Source organism: Rhinoraja longicauda, chromosome 25 (assembly GCF_053455715.1).
Source record: "Rhinoraja longicauda isolate Sanriku21f chromosome 25, sRhiLon1.1, whole genome shotgun sequence".
Taxonomy (NCBI): Eukaryota; Metazoa; Chordata; class Chondrichthyes; order Rajiformes; family Arhynchobatidae; genus Rhinoraja; species Rhinoraja longicauda.
In genome coordinates, this window is record NC_135977.1 from 26590733 (window position 1) to 26611243 (window position 20511).

Below are 20511 nucleotides of genomic sequence, written 5' to 3' on the forward strand. Positions count from 1 at the left end.
AGACCGGGTCAAGGCAGAGCTTGACAGGATGGAAGCCCTAGGAGTTATTACTCCTGTTACGGAGCCCACTGACTGGGTATCCTCGATGGTGGCCGCAACCAAGAAGGACCAGCGGGAGATACGTATATGCATCAACCCGAGGGATTTAAACACTGCACTCATGCGACCTCATCTCCCGATGCGCACTGTGGGGGAGGTGGCCGCACACATGGGCAAGGCCACAGTGTTCTCCGTTCTCGATGCCAAGACCTCGTTCTGGCAAATTCCCCTGGACCACAAATCATCTCTGCTCACTACTTTCAGCACATCCTTTGGACGCTACAGATTCTTGCGGATGCCGTTTCTGGATTAACGCAGCCAGTGAAGTGTTTCAATGCTCTATGGAGCAGCTCTTCGACAGATGCCCATGTGCGATTGTTGTCGATGACATTATCGTGGCGGGTAAGGACGTGCAGGAGCATGATGTTAACTTAAGGAAGGTACTCAATCGTGCCAGGGAGATACACTTAAAACTCAACCCCAACAAGTGCAGGTTCCGTGTCAACAAGATAAACTATGTAGGACATGTTTTCACCAGTGAGGGCCTCAAGGTTGATCCTGAGAAGACAGCAGCCATCAGTGAGATGGCAGTTCCGACTGACGTCACCAGCCTGCAGAGGTTCCTGGGCATGGTGAACTATCTTGGCAAGTTTATTCCTCACTTTAGTGAACTCTCCGATCCACTGCGACAGCTATCTCACAAAGACATTGCATGGACGTCAACAGCGAGCTTTTGACGCTCTAAAACACCTGATGTCGTGTCCTCCCACCCTGGCATATTTCGACGTCAATCGACCAGTTACGCCGACCTGCGACGCATCCCAGTATGGACTCGGTGCTGCGTGCCTGCAGGATGGCCAGCCCATTGCTTATGCCTCAAGGACCATGACAGACGCGGAGACACGCAACGCACAAATCGAGAAAGAACTGTTGGCGGTTGTCTTTGCATGTGAAAAGTTCAACGATTACATTTTCAGCAAGGCTACCATTGTGGAGACTGATCACCAACCACTGATTTCCATACTGAACAAACCACTCCATGCTGCCCCGGCGAGACTGCAGCGTATGCTGCTGCGTCTCCAAAAATACGACATTACACTAATCTACAAACCCGGCAAGGACATGCACCTAACTGACACCCTGTCCCGTGCGCCCAGGAAGACCTCTAACGAGCATGCTGCCGAGAAGGATTGTTTTGATGTAATGATGGTCGATCATCTCCCCTCGTCTTGTCTGGAATTGTTGGTGGTACACACGGCAGAGGACGACACGTCGCAGTCGCTTGCGTCCGTCATTCGACACGGTTGGCCGAGCAAATCGCATATTGTACCATTCTCTGTACAACCGTACTTCCCCGTTAGAGATGAGCTGGTTATCGAGAACGGGGTCATTATGAAAGGCCACAAGGCGGTGATCCCCGCCTCACTACGGCAGCAGTACTTTGACGCAATACATAGGGGCCACCCTGGCGCTGAGGCAACGGTTCAGCGAGCCAAAAGTATGTTTTTCTGGCCTGCTATGTCTGACTACATGCGCCAGAGGGTGCAATCATGTGCGGTGTGTAACAGTTAGGCCCCACATCAGCAAAGGGAACCACTTTTGCTGCACCCGGTTCCTGATTTACCGTGGTCCTCTGTGGCCACTGACATTTGTGAGTGGCGTGGCAATCAATATCTGGTTCTGGTGGATTCCTATTCCGGATGGTTGGAGATCGATTTGCTCCGCAGTTTCCTCCGCGGCGATAATTCAAAAACTGGCGAGACATTTCTCGGTCCATGGGTCTCCTCACACCCTCATGTCGGATAATGCCGGTCAATTTACCAGTCAGTGTTTCAAGGACTTTGCTATGCGCTGGGATTTTAAACACATCACCAGCAGCCCGGAGTATCCACAGTCAAATGGGCTAGCCGAGAGGGCTGTCCGTACTGCCAAACAGGTCATGGAGAGATCCAGAAGAGCCGGGTCTGATGTATTCCTGGATCTCCTCAATCTCCGTAACGTTTCGCCGGCCCAACGATTGATGTCCAGACAAACTCATACCACCCTTCCTGTTGCAAGACACCTGCTGCTGCCCCATGTTCACGAGCCCCAATTTGTTCAGGCTCAGCTGCAACATAAACGGCAGATCCAGAAGGCGTATTACGACAGGTCTAGCCATCATCTCCAGCCTCTGTCGGAGGGTCAGACGGTCCGTCTGCAGACCCAGAAGGGTCATGATCGTCTGGGAGTAGTTATTGGGACCTGCCAGGAGCCGCGGTCCTATCTTGTCCAATCGGAAGGAGGAACCTACCGGCGGAACAGAAAACACCTTCTACCGATGAATGAGCCGGTGCCATCTCATTCGCGTCCGCATGGCTACACGGAGATCGCACACGGAGGTTACAGACCAATGGAGGCCAGGCGTCGGCAGACCACAAGCTGGTCTTTACACCAACAAAGGAGCCGGTGATGGAATCACCCATAAAATTGCCTACACAGCCACCCATGACTTCACTGGTGCAGTCTCCTGTGCAGAAGGCCGTTGCGAGACCAGTGCCGTTTGAACCACCACCCATGGTGCTGACACCTACAATGGATACGGCGGAGGGCTTGTATTGTACTCGTGCAGGACGGGTCTGTAAGCCCAATCCCAAGTACCAAGACTGTGGCTAGACACTTGCTATGGACTCTGGTTAATTACGGTCGTTACCGTTCCCTTTTTGTTTATCTTACTCGACTTGTACCCTCCTCTGCTTAGCGTTTGTCGTAGATGTTTTTTCATCCCTTGTATTAGGATGGGGGTAAGCTGTAGTTGTTTCATATTGTAGTGGCTTTCTACTCTTATCTAGTTTGGGGGCTTATGCTTAAGAAGGGGGATGTAGATCCATGTCTGGTTTTACTGTTGTGCACCCGGTCCGTAATCCAGGCCGGGTTTTGTACGGCATTATCCTGCATTATCCTGGTGTTAGCTGGGTAATCCTGTGGGGGACTGGAGGTAATGGAAGCCAGCATCTGTACTATAAGGACCCGCTAATAAAGGACATATATATACCTGAGTGCTTCTCAATGAACACACTCACAAACACCCAACTCTGCAGACTTGCAAATAAAATATACTTGTTTCTCTAGATTTGTCTCGAGCATCGTGATTGTGAGCACTCACATTTGCATCTCACAACACCATCCCAAATATTCCAACTTCACTTTGAATGGCTGGGCCCACAAATTCCCAGGAGACAGGAAGGATATTGTATTTCTTCAGCAAGGTTTTCGGTTAATCTTTGAACCTTTTCTTTTGCCTACTTGGTAATCTCTTCCCATGGTAGAGCTGGGAAAAGAGTGTTTCAGGAGTCCATCTCAGGAATGCAAACAAGGTGGCTACTCAATTATGTGGTCGATCGAGTGTAACTGGGACCTTGGTTCACAAGATATTGACTGGGGAGAGGATAGTGACATTGGTCTGAAGAGAGTCCTGAACCAAAACGTTGCCTATCCAATTCCCTCCAGAGATGCCACCTGACTTGCTGAGTTACTCTGCAGCACCATGTGTTTTGCAGAGGATGCTGACTTTGGATCACTCGTCCTTCTGGTGAATTTGGAAGATTTTGCAGATGTCTGCTGTAGATAGTCCAAGTCTCAGTAGCATATGGGAGGTGCAGGATTCACTGTTTCCCACTGGACCATAATTGTTTTTTGCCAGGCTCAATGTCTTGATTTTCAAATGCCATTTTCCTAAGATGAACAAAGGAGGTGCTGATACATTAAAGGAGGTGCAAAATTTGCATCAATGATGACTGCGTTTTCCTACACACCTGACCACTGCTGCTGTCCTCTTGGTCCAGGAGGGCAGCCATTAGCAACCGTTGCTACGCAGCAGACTTCGAACTTCCCGCGCCCCGGGGCACCGGAGGCGGAAGTCGCCTCGTCCGGTCGGCAAATGTCAACAAGTAAGATGGCGGCGCTGGAGGTGGAGGGCGACGGGATGATGGCGCTGCCGGAGGAGGGGGACGGGATGATGGCGCTGCCGGAGGAGGGGGACGGGATGATGGCGCTGCCGGAGGAGGGGGACGGAGGCGGCGGCGGGGGCGGCGGGGGCGGGGGGTTGATGGCGCTGCCGGAGGAGGTGCTGGAGCAGATATTCTGCTGCCCGTCGCTCGGCTACCTGGACGTTGTCAGCATCTGCCTGACGTGCAGGAAGCTGCAGGATGTGTGTCAGGGCCGCAGCACCGTCTGGAAGCGCAAGTTCACGCAGAGGTGAGCGTGTGGGTGCCGGGATCCAGGGGCGAGGGGGGCACTGGCATCCGAAGGGCGAGGGGTCATGGGTCATGGGTCAAGGGGTGGCGAGCGGTGCTGGGATCCAGGCGGGAGGGGCGTTGGGATCCTGTGGTGGTGGTGGTGGTGGGGGGGTGGTGGTGAGGGGTGCTGGGTGTGTGAGTACTCGGATGTGGACGTGAGTTGTGCTCGGATTCTGCGTAGGGTCTGATGTGTGGAGGTGTTGGGATCCCTGGGCGAGGGGTGCTGGGATCCCTGGGCGAGGGGTGCTGGGATCTGGGAGAGAGGTGCTGGGATCTAGGGGAGGGGTGCTGGGATCTAGGGGAGGGTGTGGGATGCTGGGGTGAGGGATATGAAGGTGTTTGGATCTTGGGCAGGGCTGGGTTAGGGGAAGGGCGCGTGGTCTGTTTGTGCTGGGTCCTGAGGCACCGTCTGGGTTGCTGTGAGGGGTGTCTGGGTTCTAGGGGTCTTGGTTGAAGGGTCTGTGGCAGGGGCAGGATGTTAGGGTGAGGGGTCTGTGGGTGATGGGTGCTGGGTTACAGGGCAAGGTGAGGGACGCTGGGGTGAGGGGGTCAGGGCAGGATGAGATGTGGGGCCATGGTGCTGGGCCAGGGTGCATGGAGTGTAGGTGTTAGGAATGGTTGTGGGCACCTGGTACCTGTGTACTTGTGTTGGACATGAATTGAGTGCAGGAGGGTTGGAATGGAACAGGGATGAGGAAAGGGAAATACGAGGCAGGGCTTTGGATGTAAGTAACCCAGCTTCACATTTTGTAGAATGTAGTATTTATTTTAGTTTAAAAGAATGAGACATCAATTTGGACGACCTGTTTAAAAAAACAAACTGTGATATTATTCACTCCAAACTGGAATTTGATCAGGTTGCAGTGGCCCATTTGGACATTTTGTATTGGTTCTGAGTAAAAGTAAATATTATACTTGCTTTCTTTAAATATCTGAATTGACTTTTACTGGCAGTGGTTTGTTTCATTCCCCTGCAGCTTCTGATGATTTTCTCCATGGCAGTTGTGTGTAAGATACTATAGAAACTAGTAGGTAGATGTGTGTATGGGGTGTGGTCAGAAAGATGCAGTAACTTACCATCTATATATCTACCTATATAATAATATGACTAAAACTCAGATCTTGTATATATATCCGTATGGAATTCAAAATATCGATAGCGCCACAATTTTTGCGCTACGTTACACTCATGGACACTCTTTATAACAGGTTATATTCAAATTTGTCGTATATTGTTTAAGTTACAGAGCTTTTAAAGTCCAAAAATCTCCTTTCTAAACACCTTTTTCCAAGGTCTGCTGTGCGTATGACGTCACCATACGGCACGCACAGACTCTCTCTTCACTCCCACAAACAAGATGGACGCCGTTAGCGGAGCCGCCCGCCCGCAATCACGGACTCCTCTCTCCCCTCACTTCTCTCTTCTCTCCCCTCCCCCACAACCGCCGCGAGTAATCCCAGCTTGGCTACGCCACAGCCGGCGACGCGCTGCCCGACTTCTGTAGTCCGCCGCTCTGGGAGAGTAAGAGTGGGGGCACGGGGAGGGTCGGAGGAGGAGACAGTGGGGGTTGGAGGGAGAGTGGGACAGGGGAGGGGGACAGCGGGGGTGGGGGGAAGAGAGAGTGGGGGAAAAGGGGGTGGTGGGGAAAGGGGAGGTGGTGGGGAAAGGGGAGGTGGGGAGAGTGACATTGGCGGTTGGGAAGGAGAGAAGGGGAGAGTGGGTGGAGAGAGTGGGGGAAAAGGGGGCATGGTGGGAAAGGGTGGGGTGGGGGAAAGTGTGGTGCTGGGGGAGGAGAGAATGGGGGGGTGGGGGAATGGGCCCACTTTGTCTAGTCTATACTACTAAAACTCAGATCTTGTATATATATATATATATCTATATGTAATTCAAAATATCCATAGCGCCACAATTTTTGCACCACCTTAATCACCACTCTCGCGGCGATTTATTTTAAGGAAAAAACGCGATTTTCATTGCAATTTATTTTATTTTTAAATAATGCCATTTATTTGAAAGAAAAAATGCAATTTTCTCACGTAGAGTCGATTGATTGGCTCAGACCTCCCCCTCGACGCTCAATTGGTCCGGGTCCCACTTGGGAGGAGCGCAGCCACTACTCTGATTGGTTGCCGCCTCTTCCCGCTCAAAGCGCGCTGGTTGTACGGCGGGTCTTCTTCCCACTCAAAGCAACGGCCATCGCAGTCGAGCTGCTGCTGCTGCTGAATGAGGGGACAATCTCGAGGCTCTCCAAGAGAGAATTTTCATGATAAAAAGCCACAACGTTATAGATAAGATTTATTTTATTTTTAAAAAAGATCTCCATTTTCATTGAGATTTCTTTTATATTAAAAAACCCCATTTATTTCAAAGAAAAAACGCGACTTTCATTGAGATTAATTTTATTAAAAAAACAAACAATTTATTTTAAAGAAAAAAATGAGATTTTCCCACGTCACAATGGGAGCCCAATGGGGGGGGTTTGGGCCCAACAGGTGCACCCTTTACTAGTTACTTTCTAAAATTTAGATCGATCAATGAATATTGCAAGCATCATTATTATTTAACTGATTCATGCAGTTAGGTGTGAAGCCCTGATATCCTATCTGTTTCTACTGGTAATCTAAAACTCACAAATGAAGGAACACCCCAAATCCATTTCATGTGGCAAGTTGTGGTCATTTCTACTGTAGTGAACACCACTTTTAAAGGACATTATCCTTTTCCTTATCTTTTTGGCTTCAGGGTTGAATGATGGCTCTGAGCAAACTTGTTAATACTGAATGTAAACAGCAGTAGGAACATGCGCCTTTTGTATACATGAGAAGCAGAAGGAGGAGCAGGCTATTTGGCTCCTCATTCCTGCTTTGCCATTCATGAAATTCATAGTAGGGGGCAGCATTTGGCAAAAACCAAAAATGAGGTGTCAAGAATATCCCCATGGTTAGCCAAGGCCGAGACTAATTTGCAACAATGTTCAGGCAGACGTGCCAAGTGAATGATTTAACTTGGTATCTCCTCAGCCGACTGGCAGAGTAAATCTGTATGACCTCCAGGTGCGATTAAAATTATTGAACAATGCAAAAGCTGTGGCACCAGATGTCATTTCTGGCTACAGTGCTGATGGCTTGCAGTGCACAATTAGTTGTGGCTCCTACTAAGGTGTTCCTGTACAGTTGCAATACAGACATGTGACTGGCAATGTGGAATATGTTCCAGGTGCATCCAGTCGACAAAACTCAGGATGAATCCATTCCGGTTTATTGCTGCCCAATTAGTATCATCAATGTGTTAAAAAGGTGCCATTGAAAGTACTGTCATGCTGTACGTGTTCAAGGTCTGTGTATGTGTTCTCTGTTCAGGGTTTGACAGGACCACACAGCCCTCGATCCATTTGTAGCATTGATTCAATGGGGCAAATTAACTTGGGTGATATGAGAGTGGTAGCCCTTAACACCAAAGGTCGGATTTATCTCACTCTGGAGTTAAGGGGCTCTGGAGCTCAACTGAAGTTGGTGGGAATCTTGGTGAAAACTAGAGTTGTACCTGCATAAAGGAAACTGGATGGCGGTTCCTCTCCTCAGCTTCAGATTATCACTTCCAGGCTGTTGGGTAGTTTTCTTGACCTAGTTTATTATACGACCTTTCCTTCACCAGTAGGGATGTTTGTTGATGATTGTTCAATTCCTTTCACAATTCCTCAAAGTGAATTAGTCTGTGCCTTTGTGCCGATAACTAGATAACAACCAGACCTGGGCTGATGAGAGTCAAATAATATTTGCACCACAGAAATGGCAGACAATAGTGGATATGAGAGCTTCTGAAATGTAGAAATGTGGAGGTGTTTCCACCATGTTCCAGCATTCAACTTGATCAAGGCTGATGATCCATTTAAGTACCCTGTTCTCATCATCTTCAAATACTCTTTGAAAGCTTCAGCATTTAGGCATATATCTAACTCTTAAATATACTTAATGACTTAGACTCCACTGACATCTGTGGTGAGGAATTGCACAGCGTCACAGCCTCTGGATGAAGAAGTTTCTCCTGATCTTGACTCTAAATGACCTGGCCGCATCTCAGGAGAGAAGGAGTGGGTGACTTTCCGGGTCGAGACCCTTCTTCCGACTGACTGATCTCTGATATCCTGAGTTGTGAGCTCTGGATCTAGAGTCTCCAGTGGTCAGGAACATCCTTCCCATATCTAAGTTTCTGCAATACCCTAAAAAATATATGCTTTACTGACCAATATGCCAATCTTTCCAACTCGGGAATGTGCAGTAGTCTTTGTTGCATTTACTCCATGGTAAGAATATTTTTCCTCGCCTAAGGAGACTAAAATTCCAGGCGGGGTCTTACCAAGGCTCCAGAGAGCTGCAGCAAGACATTTTTGTTTTTCTTTTCATTGAAGGCCAACATGCTATTTGCTTCCCTGAATGCTTGCTTTCTACAACAAGTGCACTAGGATACCCGGGACTTGTTGCACCTTTCACTTTCACTGTGCTGATCTCTTTTTATTCTGCTTTATTGAAACCACAGGGGTAACCTTGCATGTATTCATGTTAAACTACATCTACAAACTGTATTTGCCCATGCGCTCAACTGCACTTTTCCCTCATCCAGATCATTGATATAAATTGTGAATAATTGGGGCCCAAGCATTATTCCCCAATGGTATCTCCTACACGCTACCTCGAAAAGAATCCATTCATTGCGACTCTTTGTCAACCAGTTTTTCATCTATGTCATTATGTTACTACTCCAGTCCTATATACTGTAGTTGGGCACACTAAAATCTCACCTGTGGTCTTATCAAAAACCTTTTGGAAATTCAGACATTTTATTCAAATACTTGATGGCTCTCGCATATCTATTCTAAAATAACATCCTCAAAGATCCATACATTTGTTAAGATTTTTTTTTTTTTCCTAACTCCATTTGTTAATGTTTTCCAAGTTGATCATCAATTCATGGCATTGGCATTGTTAACATTACCATCCTGGGATTCGGAAAGCCCGAACCATACAAGTCTTTTAACAATGTTCCTTATGGTTTGGTGGTCTAGAAGTTTGAAGTACTTGTTGGCAAACTGTATCCAACATTGGCTTGACGATAAGCATAGGGTAATGGTGTGGGGTAATATGAAGCAGAGGGTAATTGTTTTTCTAATTGGAAGCCTGTAACCAGAGGTGGAGTTATAAATAGCGAAGGTTGTCCAAGAGGGATGCAGATCTGCTGGAAAGTTGGGCAGAGAAGTGGCAGATTTAATTTAATCTGGAGAAGAGTTGGCTGGTGCATTTTGGGATGTCAAAAGCTGGTAGGACATACATAGTAAATGGTAGAGACCTTTGGAATGTTGATTTGCAGAGAGACCTTGAGGTACAAGTTGATAGTTGCCGACAAAAGTGACACAGGTGTGTAAAGTAGCAAAGAAGGCGTTTGGTTTGTTTTAGGCCGAGGCATTGAACATAAGACTTGGAACATATTGCAGTTGTACTTGGTTAGGCTGTACTTGGAGTATTGTTGATCATTCAGATTGCTACACCTCGAGGAATGGCATGGTGGCATTTAGAAGTAGTCTTTTTCTCAGAGTAGACGAGAGGAGAGAAATTTGAAGGAGATATAGCATTTCCACCCAGAGGGTGGTGGTTATATGGAACAAGAGCCAGAAGAGGTGGCTGGGATGGAATCAATTATCTATATACTAAAACTCTCGTTTGTTTGTTTGTTTGTTTGTTTGTTTGTTTGTTCCTGAACTACAGCCAAAACGGTACACGATAGTGCGACAATTTTAGGTCCACCTTACTGTCGTCCCTTTGGTGCTAATGGAAGAATTTTCATTGAAATTGGTGTTATATTTTTTAAGTTATTCTCTTTTAAAGTTTAAATCTATCTCCTAGGGAGCGAGGGGAGGTAGGGAGGGGGGAGGAGGGAGGATAAGGGGGGGGGGGGTAAAGTGGGGAGGAGAGGAGGAGAGGGTGCTGTACCAATGCAGAAGAGGTTTACGCCAAATGGGTCCACTTGGTCTAGTAACACTTAAAAGGCTATTTGGATAGGTACTTGGACAAAAAAGAAGCAGAAGAATGCAGACAAATATTACAGGAGGTAGGCATTATGGTTGACTTGGGTAAGTGAGGCTGAGGCCCTTTTTCTCATGCTGTACAGTTCTACGACTGACTGCACGAATGACTCGGGTGCTGGGTAATTGTGTTGAGTGACTGCCTTTTTTCTCTTCACATTGCCTTAGCACCATTTATGTGGCATTTATACTCTCTGAGGCACAGTGAAGAGAAACTGGATATAATACTCTTCATGTGCAGCTGCAATGACAGACACCATCCAGAACACACCCATAATGTGCACCATGAAGGACAATGTCAGCGTGCGTGTGGGAGCACTGTATTGTAGGTGACCCTCCAAGTCTTGCATCGTTTTGTTATGAATTCTTGATATGGTCTAAATTATGAAACATCCATTCATAACCCTGTGGACAGAGTTGCAACATGACAATTGGAGTTACGGCTGGTAGCTTACTACCTTCTTGGGGTCTTTCAGGAATGGGCCATACCGCTGGCCTTGTCAGTGACCACAGACATTTTCTTAAATAATGATCTGATCGAATGAAAACCATACTAAGTATCGATTTTTGTCTTGTTATTGCACTCTACTTTGTCATCCTTTATCAAGGACGCTGCCTTTTTGTCCTTTCCAAAAGGACATTAGTTTCATGAAATTAATTTCTAACCTTGGTCACCCTGCTCCTATTAAGCCACAGGTCGAACTCGTCTCCCTTTCTTTGTGCTGGTATTTCTATTTAACAGTGTCATAGAATTGTTAATGGGCAATTTATTATGACTGCACCGTGCATTCAGGTACAACATCATGAATAACCTTTTATAATTTTCCTTGATTTAGCTTTGTTTAACTATTCCTTTTAGTCAGTTCCCTTGGGGTGGAGGGTGAGCCGCTTCTCCTCCAGTTTTATTGGATTCTGAGGTGAGTGTGAAATCACCGACCTCCACACATGGGGCCGTATGTGCCTGACAAGGACAGCTGGCTAGGTAGGTTTTGAAGTATTGCCCTACTTCAGTTGTTTATGCAATACATGGATTTGCTTCCAATACATGGATTTGAGGTTCTCAGGAGAATCTACCTATTTCTTTTTCACTCTGATCACAGGCCGGAGATCCCCATGGGTCAATGGCGATTTCCACAATCTCAGGGCGAATTTGAGTATCTCTTCAAATCTTTTCCTCGTCACCTGCTATGGTGTCTGTTGTGGGCAAACAAATGATATGGCCTCCCAAATGCGATGTACTGGAGCCTCTTTATTGGGATTATTGGTCTGGGAAAGGATACTATAGTTGGTTATCTTATCCTTTGTGTATTTGAAGGGCTTTATGGATGTAGCGCTGGTGGTATTTCTCTGGTGTCTGCTGCAGATAGTTTAGGTCTTGGGGGCATATAGGAGGGCAGGGATCACTAATACCCAATGAACTAAGAGTTCTGTGCTGGATCTACGGACCTGATTTTAATTGATTAAGGACTGTGTTGATTCTTTGAAGCAAATTCCATTATTATTGTCTGCCCTTGGTAATATGTAATTTCCAAGATATAAGAAGCTTCTAGCCATGAAGCTTTATAGCCAGAGACCATTTTATACAAGCAGGAAGGTTTGAGTTGACCTTGGTTCTGAAATGTAGTTGGTGTGGGTTAATTCCATTCCTGTGGGGAGTTTGCAAAAATGAGATGCAACATTGCAGTTGAAAGAGGTAAGGGGATAGTGATACAGTTACGTTTGATACCATCCTTCGCTGAGATTGGCTGTTGAATATGTGTTATTTACTATGATGGACCATTGGATACATGCCAGCTCCCAACTGAACACCGTTTGATTCCTATACACCTTTTTAACTTAGTTTAGAGATACAGTGTAAAGCAGGCCCTTCAATCCACCAAGTCTGTGCTGACCAATGATCACCACTACACCAGTTCCATGCTAGAGACTAGGGTCAATTTTCTTTGGGATGTGGGAGGAAACCAGAGCACCCGGAGAAAACCCACACGGTCACAGGGAGAATGCACAATTCCGTACAGACAGCACCCGAGGTCAGTATCGAACCCGGATCTCTGGTGCTGTAAGGCAGTAACTCTACTGCTGCGCCACTGTTCCATTCACCTGCAGCTTATTTTGTGGTGCGTGCCTCTCCGCTCCTCTTTGATTCTTTTATCACTTACCTATATTAATCAGTTGCAGAAAGTTGGATAGTTTCAGGTTAATTGTGAAATTAGCTCCATTCTTGCAGGATGTTTCTTGGGGGTGAGGTGTGGCATTGTGGTGAGAATAAGTTTTGGGAAGATAATGTAGCCTTGTTTGACACTTGTCTTCATGGAGGTTGATGTTGCTGGGATTCATTGGCTTGGGTCATAGTCTCCATGCCATCGTGAAGCAAATGCAATGTGGAGGTAAATCTGAGTGGACATTTGAATCTGAGGAAGAGAGTCCACAGTTCCTTCCAGTTGACAAACAAAAGGCTTTTGCAAGGTCAATAAAGGCCATGCTCCTTGGCTGGAGTCATCTTGCAGTAAAGAGCACGATGGAAGGATGAAACCCACACTGTCAATTAAGGAAATACTTCCACACGAGGATCCAACAATAACGATGTGAGTGACAAACAGCAGGGAGCCACAGGAGACCGCAGTTGCTGGAGGATATCAGCGGGCCGGGCAGCATTTCTGGAGGAAAATGGACAGTCGTTATTTCGGTGGAGACTTTGTCTGGACTGAAAAAGAAGAGGGAATAGTCAATATAAAGAGGTGGAGGAGAGGGGTGTGCAAGAGCTTGCAAGTGATGGGTGGAGGAGTGAGGAGGAGTTAAATGGCAGTTAAGAATCAGGTGGGGAAAGGAAGGGCAAAATTAGTGACAGAGGATGGGAAGTGAGAAGTGCAGAACAAAGGGCTGCAGATTCTGGAATCTGAAAAGAAAGGAAAATGTGACGTTGGGCTGCATGGGGAAGTGGGGCCCTCACATGGTGGTGAGAGCTGAGAGTAGGGGGACTCCTCTGGTTAGCACAGTTGGCTTGTGCCTTTTTCAAAAATGGGCTTATTCATGCACCCTAAGGTCCTGTAGTGTATTCTCATCCTTCCTAATGTGGCCAGTGAGTTTGCAGTTTTTAACTGAAGCTCTTTTCTGCTGAGCTTCAGAGATGCACCAAGACCTTGGATTTTAGTTGGAATATTACCTCTTTGATGCCTTTTTGGAGCAAGGCTGGATTGAAAAGGCTTCTGTGGGCTAGCAACAAGACAAAGTCATGGCTGAGAAAGTCTTTGCTGTTTACCTTCCAGCATACACCGATCAGCCAAAACATTATGACCACTGACAGGCGAAGTGAATAACATTGATTATCTTGTTACAATGGCACCTGTCAAGGGGTGGGATATATTAGGCAGCAAATGAACAGTCATTTCTTGAAGTTGATGTGTCGGATGCAGGAGAAATGGGCAGGAGTAAAGACCTGAGCGACTTTGGCAAGGGCTAAATTAATATCGATTTCAAAAATGCCTCTTTTCACGATTCAATTTATTATTCTTTGTAGCTTTGGCTTAAAAAAAAAAGCATTTCTTCCCTCCCTGGCTATTTGTGTTAATTTAAAAGCTTAACCATAACCATATTGGATTGTGAAGCCACTGGAAGCCTTGGTTGAAGCCGCTGTATGCTTGACCTTCAAATGCTCACATTGGTCACCACAAACAGACCGGAACCAAATTTAAGAGGTTATTTAAGAAGGGTGGGTTTGGGTATCCTGCTTGCAATATACATTGTAGTAAACAGCTCAAACTAATGTTTTGCAAGGTTTCTTAATTTGTTAATGGTTAATGCTTTAACAGTAAATTTAACAGTAAACTTAACAGTTTGAACCTGTAAATACTCAGTTTTGTTGACATTAAACCCAACATTTCCTCAGATTGTGATGCTTAATATCTCGAGCCACTCAGCTAGAGATAATCTAGATTGTGAATTCTGAAAGATTTGAGGCATTTATTCATTGTTTCCAACTGCTTTGATGTGCTTCTTTACTGCCACTGGTTGATATCGTATCTATCTTTGTGGCAAAGTAGACTGCCTGTAGTTTTCTCCCCATGGATCAAAGAATCTGCTGTCTTTGCTGTCCTTCAAATTACATCAAAATGCTTTATAAAAGCTAACACAGCAGGCAGTAAATGGCGATAACTTTCAAACTCTTTTAAGCTTCCCCGTGTGCTTTCATAATCAAGTGCAGCAGTTCAGTGTTCTTTCCCCGCTTTTCTTTTATAACACATTCTCTTCCTTTTTCTTGAGAAAGTAATTCAAGGCTCCAACCTATGCTTTTAATTTTCTGTAAGGCTGGTATTAAACATACACATTGAAAACAGCGATTCTTCAAATTCTTCACCACTGATCAGGTTTGGCTTGAACAAATGACAAATTAATGTGGTTATAAGAGATAACAGTAGACACGCAATGCTGGAGTAACTCAGCGGGTCAGGCAGCATCTCTGGAGAGAAGGAATGGGTGACGTTTCGGGTCGAGATCCTTCTTCAGACTGATGTCAGGGGAGGGGGCGGGATAAAGATAGAATGTAGTCGGAGATAGTAAAACTAGAGGAACAACTGGGAGGGGGGAGGGGATGGAGAGATAAAGCAAGGGCTATCTGCAGTTAGAGAAGTCTATGTTCATACCGCTGGGATGTAAACTACCCAAGCAAAATATGAAGTGCTGTTCCTCCAATTTGCACTGGGCCTCACCCTGACAATGGAGGAGGCCCAGGACAGAAAGGTCGGATTGGGAATGTTAGGGGGAGTTGAAGTGCTGAGCCACCAAGAGATCAGGTTGGTTAAGACGGACTGAGTGGAGGCGTTCAGCAAAACGATTGCCGAGCCTGCGCTTGGTCTCGCTGATGTTTACATCAATGTATACAGTGTATCTGTCCGTCCACATCGGCTCGCCAATGCATATATCGATGTATACGATGTATCAGTACGTCTACATCAGCGAGACCAAGCGTAGGCTTGGCGATCGTTTCGCTGAACATCGCTCAGTCCGTCTTAACCTATCCGATCTCCCGGTGGCTCAGCACTTCAACTCCCTCTCCCATTCCCAATCTGACCTTTCTGTCCTGGGCCTCCTCCATTGTCAGAGTGAGGCCCAGCGCAAATTGGAGGAGCAGCAACTCATATTTTGCTTGGGTAGTTTATACCCCAGCGGTATGAACATTGACTTCTCTAATTTCAGATAGCCCTTGCTTTCTCTCTCAATCCCCTCCCCCTTCCTAGTTCTCCCACTAGTTTTACTGTCTCCGACTACATTCTATCTCTGTCCCGCCCCCTCCCCTGACATCAGTCTGAAGCAGGGTCTCGACCCGAAACGTCACCCATTCCTTCTCCAGAGATGCTGCCTGACCTGCTGAGTTACTCCACCATTTTGTGTCTACCTTCGATTTAAACCAGCATCTGCAGTTCTTTTATACACACAAGATATTACAGTGTTGGACTAAATATTTCTGTAACACCATTTCCCAGGGATCTTAATTTTTTTACCTTTTAAAGCTCCACTCCCTTTTAAATCTAGTCGTGCTCTCTGGCATCATAGCTAGGCATGATTTTAGTTAATTTTGTTTAGTTAAAAAAAAAAGAAACGTGGATACATGTCCTTCAGCCCACCAAGTCCTCGCTGACGAGCAATCACCCTGTACATTGGCACTATCCTTCACACACTATGGACAATTTACGATTCTTACTGAAGCCAGTTAACCTAATACGTCTTTAGAATGTGGGAGGAAACCGGAGCTCCAGGAGAAAACTCACGCGGTCAAGGGGAGAATGTACAAACTTCCTACAGACAGCACCCACAGTCACGATCGAACCTGGGTCTCTGGCGCTGTAGAGATCGCAATTCTACTGCTGCGCCGCAATGCCTGTCATGTTAAAATAAAAAGGAATTTTTCGGAAATACTCAGCACGGCAGATGAGGTGATATCTTTGAAAAGAAAAATATGAGTTAATATTTCAAGTCAAACTCTAACTGTCAGCCATTTGGGAGGAGAATGTGCTTGGAAATTCAACCATCAGAATTCCTCCTTCAAAAAGCAGTCTATTTGAACTTTAAAATGTCTCCTCGTTCCTTTTATTTGTTGAGATTCTTGTTTCGTCTTGTCCATGTTTTTAGCTCTGTGATCAACATAGCTTTGTGAAATTCTCAGCATTACACAGACGTGGTTTTTAAAAAGTATGTTTTAGTTATAGGGGGGCGAACAGTAATTGAAAATGTGAAATTTGAAAAATCTGCCTATTTTTGTTGTGCCATTCAAAACTGAGATGCAGGTTCCTCCCTCGCTGCAAGACCCACTTTACTGATGCTGCTGTCTGGTTCGCAACTTTAGATAAGCACATCGACTGAAACAGCATATTCCTGTTCCTGATACCAATCGTAGAGTGAAATGACCAAATCAGTAGCATTGGTACTGAATTACTCAACGTTTAAAGCTATCAAAATAATCGCATGGGACTATTACATTCATTTCATGGATGACCTTCACTCACATCAAATTCAAGAGATTGTCCTACCGCATGTTACCCATCATTGGTCCTGTACCGACTTGCCGATTTGGTTCAAGAGGTAGACAGCCTTCATCAGGAAAGATATTAATTATGCTGGAAACCTGCACGTCTCCTGGAACTGTTCACAGTAATGCAGAGGCAATGGCTTGAGTGTCAGAGAATCATCACGTGTGGGGGAAGGAATTAATATAATGTAGAGATTTAAATGATAAATAAAACAAATTTAATAGAGTTGGGCGAGAGCTGGATATGCTTCCTGAATATGAGCCGTTTATCATCATCCAGGTCCTTCCCAGGTTGCAGCAGGGTTCAGTTCCTACGAACTGTTGGTAACCAAACAATTCACAGGTGGGAAACATCACTACCAGACTATATATTTAAAATCAGAGGTCAATCAAGAGCAAGATAGTTAAAACAGGGCTTTTAACAACCATTCGGAGATTGCCGTGAACAATGTTCCCACATTGGCAGATGGTCCCACAGCACCGTGCAAACCCATCCTCCAGAATTGTAAGTTGGCTTTCGCAACTTGGAGAGGAACCGAAGCTTCAAAACATGGTTGTGTGTTTAGTTTAGTTTAGAAATACAAGTTTAGAAATACAGCACAGAAATTGGCCCATCGGCTCTCCGAGTCCGCGCTTACCATTGATCCCCGCACACTAACACTATCCTGTGCACAATCGGGACAATTTACAATTATACCAAGCCAATTAACCTACAAACCTGTTCGTCTTTGGAGTGTGGGAGGCAACTGGAGATCCCGGAGGAAAACCCACGCAGGTCACGGGGAGAACGTACAAACTCCGTACAGACAAGCACCCGTAATCGGGATCGAACCTGGGTCTCTGGCAGCAAATCTACCGCCATGCCAAAGTGCTGCCCGGTAGTGCTGCCCCGGTGTGTGCTTGTTCATCTATCTGGTAAGTTGTGGCTCAGTGGCAGCACTCAACAATTGTCTGTTCAAATTGAACTTGTAAATTTAAAACATATTGCCCATGGCATTACTTCAGAGTGCTATGTTGTTGAAGGTGCTGTCTATCATATTAGATAAACATTTTTTTTCCATTGAGGTAAAAATGAAAGAATCTCCAGCACAGTTTTAGAGAAGGGTAGTTCACTCTTGGCATCATTACTAAAACTAGTTATCCACTGAATATTGTTGTGTGACATTGTTGTGCACAAATTAATTATTAGTATTTCTTGCATTTTAATAGTAACTGCACTAGAAGTATTTCTTTGGTTGTGAAGTGTTTTACAGCATCCTGCAGTTGTGAAAGACTTGGAAAAGCAAGTTGTTCCTGTCTTCTCTATTAGGTTTACCATATCTCTAAAATTGAGTTTGATGTGGCGAAATATTGAAGCATGCGACTAATCTTATTTTCCTCCTCTCCAATGACTTCAATTTGTGCAACTAGAATGGAAGTCAGTTGCCTCCTGGAAAGTGTGCAACGCTCCACCTTGATTTATGGCAATGCAGGGGAAGCTGCTTGATTGCCCAGGAGGGGTTATCAAAGCAAAGAATTGGATATAATGGCCTCCAAGGATGAGTCCTAGCTTCAAAATGTATTAATGTGAATATATGATGCCTCTAAATTTACAGGTGGCCAAGAATGATAAAATACTACACTATAACAGGAAGCCATAATTGGTGGGAGGAATACCGAACTCAACATACTATGGGCTGGAAAGTGCGGAAAATTGTGGACAGCTTTTCAAAGCGATTTTTCACAAAAGAGGTTAGAATTGTAATGATGAATGAATAAGCTTGTACAATGGTATGTCGATATCTGAGCGATGCATGTAACTGTCTTGATCTATGGAGAGATTGTGCTGTATACAAGTTGTTTTGTTAAACATTTTTAAAACATTTCCTGCACTTGCAGAATGTAATGGTGAAGGAACTGAATGCTGGACATTGCAGTTGATACCTAGCTGGAAAATTGGCTGGTGTGTTATTTTGTTAATGGTGTCCTTTGATATCTCAGCCAAACTTAGCATTTGGGGTGTTCCCAGAGCATGATTTAGTCACAATAGTATAAGAAAATAACTGCAGATACAAATTGAAGGTATTTATTCACAAAATGCTGGAGTAACTTAGCAGGTCAGGCAGCATCTCAGGAGATGCTGCCTGACCTGCTGAGTTACTCCAGCATTTTGTGAATGATTTAGGCACAAGCTCTCCTGATTGTGTGTAAATACACATGCTAACCGCATTACATAAATCATACAAGGTGTTAAGGTACACAGCGAGTCAGCCAACATCTCTGAAGAAAAAGGATGGGTGACCTTTCGGGTTGGAATCCTTCTTCTGAAGAAGGGTCCTGATCCAAAATACCACCCATCCTTTTTCTCCAGGGATGCTGCCAGCTCCGCTGAGTTACTTGTCGATCTGTGGTATAAACCAGCATCTGCAATTCCTTGTATCTTTGTTTTTACATTAATTATAGTATGTTTACAGAATTGTTAATATTTTAATCTTACGAAACGATAAAACTTTATTCATCCCCGGAGGGAAATTGGTCTGCCGACAGTCACAACACACAAGGTACACAAAGACTTCAACTTAAAAGTGAAAACAAAAAGAAAAAGACATGCGACTGTTGGCTGGCTGCAGTGTGCACAGTGCCTTCACCGAAACAAATGAACGAACAAACAAACACAGACTTATCCCCTGGGCAGAGGATTCTAAACTAGAGTGATCCCCCACACTGGGTCCCCCTTTGTTCTCCCACGGCCCCTCGCGGCGGTCCCCACACACTGGGTCCCCATTGTTCTTCACGGCGGTCCCCCACGCTGGGTCCTCCATTGTCTTCCCCTTCCCTGTCACGCTCATCGGCCACCGAGTCCCCCACCGCCACCTCTGAGGCTCCTTCGGCCTAGACAGGGCTCGCCACCCGGCTTCACCGCAGTCTCCTGGGAGACCTGTGGTGCGAGTCGTTCCTACAGGGCGCGTTCCGGTCGTCGTTCTGGTCAGCGCGGCGCGGTTCTCCGGGACACTGCCGCCGCCCGCGCAGCTCCCTGGGACACAGATAGAAATCAGTCCATTTCTCGTTGTTTTCACACCACCATTTTAATTTAATTGAAAAGTTCACAACACCAGCTTCTGATGTAATTAAAAATGGGTTTTCACAAGGTTAAAACATTATTATTTTATTAAATAGTTCATGGGACAATTGTTTCTTGTATGATAATCTAATGGGTATGGTTAAAATTACAATTTCAGCCTTCTTAAACATGTGCCACCATTTTTCAAAATAATTGGAATTGCTTGTATCACTGTCCACACTAATACATCATGCTTTCTCTGGGGTTGTGACCACTATGAGTTATAATTGATCTGTTTATTGTCTGAACCTCCAACTCTGTAGGCATTCTACAGGAAGCCTTTGCTGAAAGAATGTACCCAGAGCGCATTTACACCGCTAATGACTCTATCTCAACATTTGTGATGTTTATCTCTGCATGGATATGAAGCAGAAAGCCATAATTGGCGGGAGGAAGTTAGCAAGGACTATGTTGAAGTTGATTTTTACATCGTTAAACAATTTTAAGAACACCTAATTGCCAGCAGGTGGCGCTCATGTTGCATTGGTTACAACCAAG

General features: G+C 45.5%; 1 protein-coding gene across 1 annotated transcript in view; it reads left to right on the forward strand.

Moving 5' to 3' along the window:
- The first annotated feature begins 4063 nt into the window (after positions 1-4063).
- fbxo21 (F-box protein 21) overlaps positions 4064-20511 on the forward strand; it is a 28482-nt gene continuing 12034 nt past the window's right edge. The window contains exons 1-2 of the mRNA XM_078421355.1: positions 4064-4272; positions 18509-18644. Coding sequence (XP_078277481.1) covers positions 4064-4272; positions 18509-18644 — 345 coding nt within the window. The remainder of the gene's footprint in view (positions 4273-18508; positions 18645-20511) is intronic.